This window comes from Eptatretus burgeri, chromosome 12 (assembly GCF_056783735.1).
Source record: "Eptatretus burgeri isolate ZD-2024b chromosome 12, Ebu_testis_v1, whole genome shotgun sequence".
NCBI classification, from domain to species: Eukaryota; Metazoa; Chordata; class Myxini; order Myxiniformes; family Myxinidae; genus Eptatretus; species Eptatretus burgeri.
Window position 1 is genome coordinate 52,976,892 of NC_140972.1, and position 12,668 is coordinate 52,989,559.

Below are 12,668 nucleotides of genomic sequence, written 5' to 3' on the forward strand. Positions count from 1 at the left end.
ATCCGGATCAGGAGCAGCTTCGTACGGATCGAAAGTCTAAAGCATAATTGTATTGAGGTGTTTATGAAATCTCCCACCCATCTTACGAGACCGGCTGGGAGTCTGGGACCTTAAAACGTTCCACAGAAGGTTTTTCAGGGATTTCCCCGAAACTGTCAGAGTAGTTCAGGGTCAGATAGATGGACAGACACTCCTGATTTAAAATATAGATAACACCTGATTTCTGAGCCGTTCGCCAAATTTACTTTTTTTAAAAATCACACAACTAATTTTTTTACACTCATCACACGACGAGCGAGTGAGTGTGTGTGTGTTATTCACAAAGCATAACATATTGTTACGGCTGTGGAAATTTGCAATACCCCAGAAAGGTCCTCAGGTTAGATATATCGATAAGTTCATGTGTAGTTAGTCCACACCCGTTGTTTAGAGGGAATATGTGTGATTCATCTGGGCTGCGACGCTTTGAGTTAGCCATTTTTCTTTACCTGTCGTTATTTTAGAACAACCACGCCATCTCAACAACCACGCCATCTCAACAATCACGTCATCTCAACAACCACGCCACTAAAGGAGCAACGAAACCAGCACCATCCCAATTTCTCCTCTGGTAAACAAGTTTGACGGTTGGAAACCAACTCCCCAATTTCTCTGGAATGTTCCTCCCCCCACCCACGCGCCGCGAAGGGCGGGGCGGGTGCAGGAGAAAAAAAAAGGGCAAGAGGAGCGCCTGGAAAAGAGCGCGGATAGCAGAGACTTGGGGCAGTCGTGTGGAAGTCTTGGTCGTCGTGGTCTTGGTCCAAGTCTTCATCGTAAACAGACTTGGGGCAGTAGGGTGGAAGTCTTGTACTAGTGGTCGTGGGGAGAAGGCGTCACGACCTGCCCACCGTTGCAAGGCCCGAGATCAGGCGCGGCTGTCCTAGTGGTCGTGGGGAGAAGGCATCACGACCTGCCCACCGTTGCAAGGCCCGAGATGAGGCGCGGCTGTCCTAGTGGCCGTGGGGAGAAGGCGTCACGACCTGCCCACCGTCGCACCACGAGGGTGCGGGTAAGACCCTTCGGTCTCGTGGGCCTTTTCGGTCATCCACGGCCCATGACCATAAAGGTCTACGGACCCTGTCTACCCCCTTGCCTGTGAAGGAGGTCTTTGTTTTTGTATGCATGCTGTGGCGCCGTGTCCTGCCAAGTAGAAACTGTGTAAGTGCTTGTAAATAATAATTATAGTCGGTCGTATTGCTTTTGCATTCTATTTGTTGCTTGTATATTGCATGATTCCTTGCTTGTGTTGTGTGTGCAATATGTGCTTTCTAATAAATGTCTTCTTCTTCTGCTTCTTTCGGCTGCTCCCTTTAGGGGTCGCCACAGCGGATCATCTGTATGATCTGCATAGTCATTTGGCACATGTTTTACGCCGGATGCCCTTCCTGACGCAACCCTGGTCGCCTCTTAAAACACAGGGATATGGTACACCTATTTTAACCGGGGTATACACCGGCCCAGTACACTGGTACTCATTTCGCCGACCTCGGAAGGATGACAGGCTGAGTCAACCCCCTGGTGTTTTTTAATTCATTGGCCCAATGGGGTTTGAACTCAGGACCTTTTGGATCCCAAGCCGCTGCCCAAACCACTGCGCCAACACCAGGCTCGTGCTTTCTAATAAATGTGCTTGTGTGAAATGTATCCCGTTCATCGTCTCTTTCCCCATTGAAAGTGCCATCTTGCATCACGTAAGGGATTGGTAGTGGGTTTAGACACCCAGTAAATAATCTGAACCGTCAAGGTCGGCGATAACTCTGCTCGGTTATCACTGCAGCACGGAACGAGCCGCTTAAGCGGTTCGTGTCCAGAGTCGACCTGCGGCGTGGTACAACTCCTCGGTACGCTACCCGCACGGGTACTTAGGTAGATCGACATTCGGCGATTCACCCTATTTCGCGCGGGTAGAATGCGGACTGGGTTGTGGTGAGATTAAACCCCCACCTGTGGCTAGCTCCTTGGCGGTAGTTCCAAGAGGATCACGACTGAATTGTCCGTTCCGGTGGGCGACGCGTCGCGATTTGAGTTACGTGGCCGATCGCACGCCGGGCGGGCGAAATTCGTAACAATATTCTTTGTAACTGCTAACTCCCCTACCGCCACCCCTCTCTCTCCTTGTCCTCTCCTCACTCCACCCTTCCTCATATTGCAGTGTAGCACCTTCCTCCCACACCCCTTATCTCCCTCTCCCTCTCGCTCCCTCTCCCTCCCCCTCTCCCTCCCCCTCTCCCTCCCCCTCTCCCTCTCCCTCTCTCCATACGTGTCTGGATGGTGGTTATGTCCGGATGGATCCTCCCCACACACTGCCTTACCTTTCCCTCACACTTCCTTCTCCTCCCCTCACACTGCCTTAACTTACCATCCCCTGCCCTCCCCTTCTGCTGCCTTCTCCTGACGCTGTCCTCCCATCATGCTGCCTTCCCTTCACCCCTGCCCTCACGCTACCTTCCCTTCCCCCACCCCTCTTCACTTCCGCACCCCTTCTTGCACCCCTCCTTCCTCACTCCACACCTCTCCTCAGTCTCCCTACATCCTCGCTCCTCCACCTATCTCTCTCTCTCTCTCTCTCTCTCTCTCTCTCTCTCTCTCTCTCTCTCTCTCTCTCTCTCTCTCTCTCTCTCTCTCTCTCTCTCTGTATCTGTGCGGACGGACCCTCCCCTCACACTGCTTTACCTTATCCTCCCCTCATGCTGCCTTCCCTTGCACCCCCTCATGTTGCCTTCACCCCTCACGCTACCTTCCCCACTTGTGCTTCCATCCCCTCTCCTCATACTGCCTCCCCCTTTTGCTGCCTCCCCCCTTTCCCCCCACACTGCCTTCACCTCCCTTCCGCTCATGCTGCCTTCCCTGCTTCCCCTCACACTGCCTTCCCTTCAAACTACCTTCCCTTCCCTCCCTTCAGTCTGCCATCCCTTCCCCTTCCCTCATGCTATACTCCTGCCAAACCCCCTCCATCACCATAAAACTCTCACGAGGTCAAGGAAACGAATGGCTGCCAAAGAATGCATGATTTGGACAAACAAAAGGTTTTTTTTCTTGTTTTTTTTGAGCAGATGTAACTGCTGCTCGGATTAATTCATTTCTTATGAAGCAATGAATCGCCAGATCATGGTAGGATAGCCGAGAGGTAAGCACATTCGATCTAAGCTGTCTCATCTGGGTTTAAGTCCCAACCCAGCAATTAACAGTCATCCTGGTGTTTCACAGGCAGGTCGATTCATCAATGTGTGTGCCATCTCTCGGATGGATGTTAAACTTGGCAGCACATCTGCCGGAATCCCCCTCTCCTCCCCCCTCTCTGCTGCCGCCCACACTCCCCCCTCCTCTCTCACATCTCTCTCCCACCCCTGTCCCGCTCTCTCCCACCCCTGTCCCGCTCTCTCCCACCCCTGTCCCGCTCTCTCCCACGCCACTCCCTCTCTCTCCCACGCCACTCCCTCTCTCTCCCACGCCACTCCCTCTCTCTCCCACGCCACTCCCTCTCTCTCCCACGCCACTCCCTCTCTCTCGCACCCCACTCCCTCTCCCTATCTCTCCCACCCCACTCCCTCTCCCTCTCTCTCCCACCCCACTCCCTCTCCCTCTCACCCCACTCCCTCTCTCCTCGCCCTCACCCCACTCCCTCTCCCTCTCCCTCCCACCCCACTCCCTCTCCCTCTCCCTCCTACCCCACTCCCTCTCCCTCTCTCTCCCACCCCACTCCCTCTCCCTCTCTCTCCCACCCCACTCCCTCTCCCTCTCTCTCCCACCCCACTCCCTCTCCCTCTCTCTCCCACCCCACTCCCTCTCCCTCTCTCTCCCACCCCACTCCCTCTCCCTCTCTCTCCCACCCCACTCCCTCTCCCTCTCTCTCCCACCCCACTCCCTCTCCCTCTCTCTCCCACCCCACTCCCTCTCCCTCTCTCTCCCACCCCACTCCCTCTCCCTCTCTCTCCCACCCCTCCCTCTCCCTCTCTCTCCCACCCCACTCCCTCTCCCTCTCTCTCCCACCCCACTCCCTCTCCCTCTCTCCCACCCCACTCCCTCTCCCTCTCTCTCCCACCCCACTCCCTCTCCCTCTCTCTCCCACCCCACTCCCTCTCCCTCTCTCTCCCCACCCCACTCCCTCTCCCTCTCTCTCCCACCCCACTCCCTCTCCCTCTCTCTCCCACCCCACTCCCTCTCCCTCTCTCTCCCACCCCACTCCCTCTCCCTCTCTCTCCCACCCCACTCCCTCTCCCTCTCTCTCCCACCCCTCTCCCTCTCTCTCCCACCCCTCTCCCTCTCTCTCCCACCCCACTCCCTCTCCCTCTCTCTCCGACCCCTCTCCCTCTCTCTCCCACCCCACTCCCTCTCCCTCTCTCTCCCACCCCACTCACTCTCCCTCTCTCTCCCACCTCACTCCCCCTCTCTCTCTCTCTCTCTCTCTCTCCCACCCACTCCTCTCTCTCCCACCCCACTCCATCTCTCTCCCACCCCACTCCATCTCTCTCCCACCCCACTCCCTCTCTCCTCTCTCTCCCACCCCACTCCCTCTCCTCTCTCTCCCACTCTCTCTCTCACTCTCTCTCTCTCTCTCTCTCTCTCTCCCTCTCTCTCTCTCTCACTGTCTCTCTCTGTCTCTCCCTCTCACTGTCTCTCACTGTCTCTCTCTCTCTCTCTCTCTCTCTCTCTCTCTCTCTCTCTCTCTCTCTCTCTCTCTCTCTCTCTCTCTCTCTCTCTCTCTCTCTCTCTCCCCCACCCACTCCTCTCTCTCCCACCCCTCTCCCACCCTTCGTTCTCACACCCCTCACCCTCTCCCACCCTTCTCCCTCCCCTCACCCTCTCCCTCTCCTCCCTCTCCCACCCCTCACCCTCTCCCTCTCCCTCCCTCTCCCACCCCACTCCCTCTCCCTCTCTCTCCCACCCCACTCCCTCTCCCTCTCTCTCCCACCCCACTCCCTCTCCCTCTCTCTCTCTCTCTCTCTCTCTCTCTCTCTCTCTCTCTCTCTCTCTCTCTCTCTCTCTCTCTCTCTCTCTCTCTCTCTCTCTCTCTCTCTCTCTCTCTCTCTCTCTCTCTCTCTCTCTCTCTCTCTCTCCCCCACCCACTCCTCTCTCTCCCACCCCTCTCCCACCCTTCGTTCTCACACCCCTCACCCTCTCCCACCCTTCTCCCTCCCCTCACCCCCTCCCTCTCCTCCCTCTCCCACCCCTCACCCTCTCCCTCTCCCACCCCTCACCCTCTCCCTCCCTCTCCCACCCCTCTCCCTCCCTCTCCCACCCCTCTCCCACCCTCTCCCACCCCTCTCCCTCCCTCTCCCACCCCTCACCCTCCCCCTCTCTCCTACCCCTCTCTCTCTCCCAACCTCTCTCTTCCATCCCACTCCCACTCCACCTCACTCCAACCTCTCGCCCTCAATTTCCTCCTCTATCCTTGCTTTGCCTCCTCTCCCTCTTTCTCTTCCTCCTCCTTAATAACCCCGTTAGTGAGGTGACGGATTGTATTTTCTGGTACTGCAGTAAAACAGTTGAGCCTTCACTGTTGTTGAATCCTTTAAAACGCCCAACACGCAACGTCATTCGACTTGAATTTCATTCTACCTGTACTTTACTTCCTATTCTTTATCCCCCCCCCACCCCTACTCCTCCCCCACTCCCTTCCCAGTTCCCCCTTCCCCCATTCTTCTTACCCCTTTTCTCAATATGTCCAAACTGAATATTCATTGAATCTATACGCTTATTCCTTAAAAAGCATTTTAAACATTTTAAAACGCTTCACTTTCCTTATTTCTCCATCAAGAGTACCCCCCACACATTCTTCTTCATTTTATTATTCCTCTTCTTCTTCTACTTCGATTCTTCTTCTTCTTGTACATATGGATGACATATGGACATATGGATCTTGTACATATGGATGAATGGGAATTCGTGGACAATGCACAAATCAATACAACATAATGTGGGATTTGAATCTGGGATTCAGCATATTGGCCTGTTCCACGTGAGCTAAGTGCTCACGTGGAACAGGCCAGCCCAAAAGGATGTTGGCACCTCACTTATTATAGATTCCACATTACATTATTGCTTTACACAAATCAAACAGTTCTGATAATTTTGTTTGAGAAATACCCATCAAAAGATAGTTATCGTGTGATGACCATGAATTACCACAACTGAAAACGGAATGTATTATAGTGTACTAACTTGGTGACAAGTACGTTCATTTTCAGACTTGAATTTCTGACAATCAGAATTAAATTTTTTGATAATAATGTCTGATTATTATCAAAATTATCTGAAAAGTTTTGAAAATTTATCTGAAAATTATCTGAAAAGTTGTCAGACTGAAATTGAAATCGTTTTCATTATCATCGGATGAGGTTAAGGATGGTTCAAAGCATGAAACAATAAAATAGCACAGATAGCTGAATTGTGTCGAGAACGACGTTTTATTTGAAGATATTGGATGATAACTAAGTCTGGCAATTGGCAAAGAAAATGAACAAAACTACAAATCAAGCAAGTGTATCACGTAGCAGGAATAAACATCCTCGGCTTAGCAAAGACCTCGGCCAAATTAGCAGAAGGAAGGATAATAAGAGAAAGTTTGGGAGAGAGAGTGCGAAAGAAGTGGAATGAGCATATGTGTAGCAAATACAGAAAGGGTGCAGGAGATGTTGGGTGTGGACTGTGTGGGGGGGGGGGGGAGGGCGGGGTGGGGTTGGATTAAAAAAAAAATCCGCAATTTTCCATACTTACAATAAATGGATGGCCCCGAATAATATAGGGTCACAAAATAATCCAGATTTCAGAAAACAAAAATCGATGCAAAAATGTCCGTAGGCTACTGCTTTGGAAGCTGTTGGGTTATATTCCGAGATGTGGATAAGGATACATATTTTGACCTCCAAACCCTTTGGTTAATTTTCCTGATCCTTATGTCAATGAATCTTTGCAGACAATTCAGATTTTGCTGGCCTCCATGCTACATGACCTAATCGGGGTCCTTTACCATGGAATAATGATTGTTATCCTCGATGGAAGCATTGTTTCCATTAGAATAGTGCCTTACTCACTGGGTATGAGCTCTTTGCCAGATGCCAGAGCGAATGGTATGACGTTTGAATAACTCTCGGCTGCGGCGCAGCTTGAAGTTGCACACTGTTGCTCCAATCTTGTAGCCCACACTACAAGTCCGGCGAGCCTTGATATAGCCTTTTTTAGATGCAGACACTTGGTACTCACCAGGATTTAACAAACGCCAGTAGTCACCCCCACTGTCTGCAGGGCAGAGCCAGCAACACATTTTCATTGTAAGATGCAAAGACATATTTGTTTGTAGATAACTAAAAGTATGTTTTATATCATTTTGATGTCCCATACTCTTTAAAGAGCGTTGGTACTGCCGAAGCACTATGTTGGCAATGGTTATACTGGGTGGTTACAAGTACTCAAGGTGTTTATAAATAAAAACTTATGGTGTAACATGTAAAGGGTTGTTTACCCAGATAACACACCTGTCGTCACATCGTGTTTTATCTCATCGATGGAAATTATGGCACTTGCGATTCCTTTCCCCTTTGGATTCATCACCATTCCTTTGATTCCTCGATGGACCTGAAAAATAAGCAACGTGACATCTGCTCACAGGCCAATAATTGAAGGATTAATCACGCTCTTCATGAAAGACAAGGTTTTACAAGTTTCACACATTAATTATCGTGTGTGTTCTCCTCATCAGGACGGCATACCGTATAAATATCTAAGCAATGAGGACCACATTCAGCATTTATATTTCAATCGTACCATAAAATCACTGTCTGTTTGACATGAGTCACCAGGCTGAAGCCGCCGGGTCGGAGGTGACGCTTTGGTGAATTGGTGCACACATGTGCAGGACTTGCATCCACTGGAGATAGGCAGAGTGCTCGTCACACTCCACACATGTTGATTTCTCCACTGATTGCACATGCCTTCTGGTTTCTTGGTTTGCATAAGTGGGAACAATTGTCTGAATGGCAGAGAGCTTGTTGGTCTTTGCGGATTATGTGGTTTTATGGTGTGAGACATAATCCATGGCTGATGCTCACCAATACAGCCAGGAGGTACGATTGAAATTTAAACAATGACTGTGGTCAATGTGGGTTAGATATTATAGTTATACCATCCTGACGAAGATAAATAAGCCCAAAATTCGGAAAGGTGGCTCGGTTTGATGTTAAACCAATGGTGTCCATAAAAATCTGTCTTTGACACGAGTGGCTGGGCCGATACCTCCGGGCTGGAAATTACACTTTTGTGTGAGCATGCACAGGACTTTACATCCATTGGATATCGGGGGGAGCGCTCGCGTCACGCTCCACACATGCATGTATGTGTATGTGTTTGCACATATATATATATATATATATATATATATATATATATATATATATATATATATATATATATATATATATATATATAAATATATGTATTAGATGTGTGTCTCCTCCATAACTCCAAAACCATGACACCTGGCAGCTTGAAACTTTGCTTGCACACTAAGGGAAATCCATGGGAGTGCTGAGTGAAAATTGGGTGTTTGCATAAATTAAAACACCACTTTTGAAGATAAATGGCGGCTTTATTTAATTGTGTCCTTTATCAGGCGCATCCTTGGACACTCTCGGACCCTCACTTTCCCTCGATGAGGTGTTAAATCGCCATTTTGTTTGGCCTATTCAAGCATGCCTTGATTTGGAAACACTATCTACTCTCACAGACTAATTAATGTATATAATCGAAATATTATATCGGATTTGAGAATCGGATCCCTTGGACTAAATCAGTGTTGAAATCTGGAGTGAAATGTGAAAATAAAAAAAAATTAGTGTATTTATTTAAGCAAAACATTAAACTTCACTTTTTCTGCTGTTCGGACGATTATATTGTTGCGAATTCGTGCCCGCCGGCGTGCGAACGGCCACGTGACTCGAATCGCGGCACGTCGCCCACCAGACGGATAATTCTGTCATGACCCTCTCGGACTAACGCCGGGAGCTAGTCACGGGTGGGCCTTTCGGCCTCACCACGATCGTGCCAATCGGCCACCCGCGTGGGATAGGGTTGTTCGCCAAACTCGACCTACCTAAGTACCCACGCGGATGGTAAACGGGGCGATTGCACCTTGCCGCAGGTCGACTCTGGACACGGGCTGCTTAAGCAGTCCGTTCCGTACTATCGGGATAACCGAGCGGTGTTATCGTCGGCCTCGACAGTTCCGATTACTTATCGGGCGTATTAAGCCCACGACGAACCCATTACGTGAAGCAAGATAGAGATTCAAACAAAGGAAAGGACGCAGCGAAACGGGGAACAATTCAACATGCAAGCACTTTATTCACACAGACACAGGCACAAAGCACACGTTTACACAGAACCCAAAAGAAATGGAAGTCGCGACTTCCCTGAGCGTGTCGAGTCCCTCTCCGACGTCCGTCGACGTGGTCCCTCCTGGCCGCGACTCCGTGCCCGAGCGTGGTAGGCGAGTCCTCTCCGGCGTGCCTCGTGCCTGCACGTGTTGGCCACTCAACGCCACGGACCGAGTGTTCGGCGCTATCCCAGCGCGGATAGGGGGGGGATGTGGATGCCCGAAGTCGGGAGAGGGGAATGGCGGACGCTCCTTCCCACCAGCGGGGTCTTACAACCGCCCCACAAAAGACCTGGCCAGCGGCCACCAGGACGAGTGAGCCGGAGGACGAGAGCAACCACGCAGCAAGAGCATCCACCAAGCAAGAGCATCTACCAAGCAAGAGCATCTACCAGCAAGAGCATCAACAAAACTGCTTCCCCCGTCTCCGACTTTTATATCCTCGGAGCTCCGCCCTGTTGCTCCGCCTCGTTCTTTGCTCCACGCCCCTTCGAGGCGCTTCGAGAAAGGTCTCGAAGAGGGGCGTTCCTCCTCCCTGGCCGCGTCACACCGCGCATCCACCAATCGGGGGCCAGCTGCCCTCCCCTCGCTTCTCTCCCCTCACACCAAGTGCGGAGAAGAATGGCGCGAAAAGCCCACCGAGTGTCCTCGTTGGGTTTTATTTGAAATAAAAGATAGAGAAAGAAAAACGACTGACTCAAAGCGTCGCAGCCCGAATGAATCACATTTATTCCCTCTAAACAACGGGTTTGGGGCTAACTACACATGTACTTAAGAGATATCTCACCTACGGGACCTGAATGGTGGTTTGCGAATTTCACACAGCCGTAACAATATTGAGTGAAGGAAAGATTAATGAATGTTTGGAAAGTGTAACTTCATTGGGCGCAACACCATGCTTTGTCATCTGCTCTTGCAATCCATGACAGTTCAGGTCACCGGGGTTCTTTTTTTCAGCAATTATGTATGCAGTTTGCTTGTTACATTTTGGGCAATCTGCCTACATTACAAAATATGAATATAAATATACCATTATAGTTCCACCAATATATTAAGTCAGTAGTTTCTGCAAGCGAAAAGGAACTTTTTGTTGCTGCAAGTGAAGAGCTTTTTTTGACTTGTACTGTTTTGTACGTGCTTTCTTTACAAAATATTAATATAAATACACTTATAATTGCTGCAATATATTAAAAGTTAGTTGGTTCTGTAAGCAAAGAGGAACGTAGACATCACACATGGACGTGACACCAATTAGTACAAATGACTCTCCGTGGGGTGCATTAGGGGCTGCATGCTTGGTTACATCTGTGCGGTGTGCAGGTTTCGTGGGCGTGCAATCTAAACTTGAACTCAGGCCCGTGGTGTATGGCGCTGTGAAGAAGGTTATGCGGTCGTCGCGCAAACCATGTGCTTTTGCACATGTGGAGAAAATATGCTGCAGCTTTGAAGCCTTGTGGAGAATAGATGTGATGCGGCATCGAAGCCATGCAGGACGTGCTACTGTGCAATGTGTCACCGTGCAGTGCGGTGTGGGGAAATCCGTGCATGTGTGTGAGTGAAAGGATAAGTATATTGCTGGTGCACGTGCACGGTTTGCATGCACCGAGAGAAGGTTGGAGGAATGCGTAGGTGTTGGGGGGGGGGGATGGAGGGGGGCTGCATGCAGGTAGGCCTTTGTCAAGTGGATAGCATTATTTTTAATTTTTTAAATGCACACGTCAGTGAAAAAGAAAGTTTTGCTGTTTGGGCATGTGTTATCACCCCGCTAATGCCTTAGTATGCTGCCTACCCTCCCATTACGCTGTCTTTCCAACCCGCTCCCCTTACACTGCCTTCCTTCCCATTCCCGACCCTCGCACTGCCTTCCTTTTCCCTGCCCTCGCACGGCCTCCCCTTTCCCTGCCCTCGCAAGGCCTCCCCTTTCCCTGCCCTCACATGGCCTCCCCTTTCCCTGCCCTCGCACAGCCTCACCCTTCCCTCCCCTCATGCTGCCTTCCCTTCCCTCCTTTCACCTCATGCTGCCTTCCACTCCCTTCCCCTCACGCTGCCTTCTACTCCCTTCCCCTCACGCTGCCTTCTACTCCCTTCCCCTCACGCTGTCTTCCATTCCCTTCCCCTCACGCTGCCTTCCACTCCCTTCCCCTCATGCTGCCTTCCACTCCCTTCCCCTCATGCTGCCTTCGACTGCCTTCCCCTCATGCTGCATTCCACTCCCTTCCCCTCCATTCCCCTCACACTGACTTCCTCTCCCCTCCCATCACTCTGACTTCCCTTCCCTTCCTCATATTTCCTAACCCTCACACTGCCTTTCCATTCCTTCCCCTCATGCTACTTTCCCCTCACTTCCCCTCATGCTGCCTTCTCCTCCCTTCCCCTCATGCTGCCTTCCCCTCCATTCCTCTCACGCTGCCCTCCCCTCCCTTCCCCTCAACCTGACTTCCTCTCCCATCCCCTCCCCTCATGCTGCCTTCCCCTCCCCTCCCATCACTCTGCCTCCCCTTTCCTCCCCTCACTCTGACTTCCCTTCCCTCCCCCATATTTCCTTCCCCTCACACTGCCTTTCCATTCCCTCCCCTCACTCTGCCTCCCCTCCCTTCCCCTCTTGCTGCCTTCCCTCCCTTCCCCTCATGCTGCTTCCCCCTTCTCTCCCCTCACGCTGCCTTCCCATTCCCTCCCCTTATATTGCCTCCCCCTCTCCTCCCATCACTCTACCTCCCATTCCCTCCCCTCACACTGCCTTCCCCTTCCATATCTTCACACTGCATTCCCTTCCCTCCCATCATGCTGCCTTTCCCTCCCCTCCCTTCATGCTGCCTTCACCTCCCATTTTTATGGACACCATTGGTTTAACATTAAACGGAGCCACCTTTCCGAATTTTGGGCTTATTTATTTTCATCAGGAAGGCAGAGTGAGTCAGGGAAAGAAGGATGAGGGGAGAGGAGGGAAGGCAGTGTGACAGGAGGGGAAGAGAGGGAAGCGTACCAGGCATTAACCACGGTGAAAGTGCTTTCAATCGTCAATTCTCAAACGTCACTTTTAGCTACTCTCTCTGGTGTTTGGTTTTCAAATCTTTTAGCATATGGGATGTATTGCAGTAATGAGCAAGGTCTGTTGAACAAAGTGAGCATGCGACTTTCAGACTGTCTTCTTTAACCTCCCCAAAATAGTTCCTAACTGCACTCTGGACCTTTTGAATGACATCTCAAAACTATCAGTCATTTATTTCCTACCTGTCCATCAGCAAAGCAATCAATATGC

At 50.9% G+C, this 12,668-nt stretch overlaps 1 protein-coding gene across 1 annotated transcript in view; it reads right to left on the reverse strand.

The window, feature by feature from the left end:
- LOC147015635 (inactive carboxypeptidase-like protein X2) overlaps positions 1–12,668 on the reverse strand; it is a 113,593-nt gene that overhangs the window by 18,147 nt on the left and 82,778 nt on the right. The window contains exons 14-15 of the mRNA XM_085849114.1: positions 7,515–7,614; positions 7,074–7,278 (exon numbers count right to left, since the gene is read on the reverse strand). Of these exons, the coding sequence (XP_085705240.1) occupies positions 7,074–7,278; positions 7,515–7,614 (305 nt within the window). The remainder of the gene's footprint in view (positions 1–7,073; positions 7,279–7,514; positions 7,615–12,668) is intronic.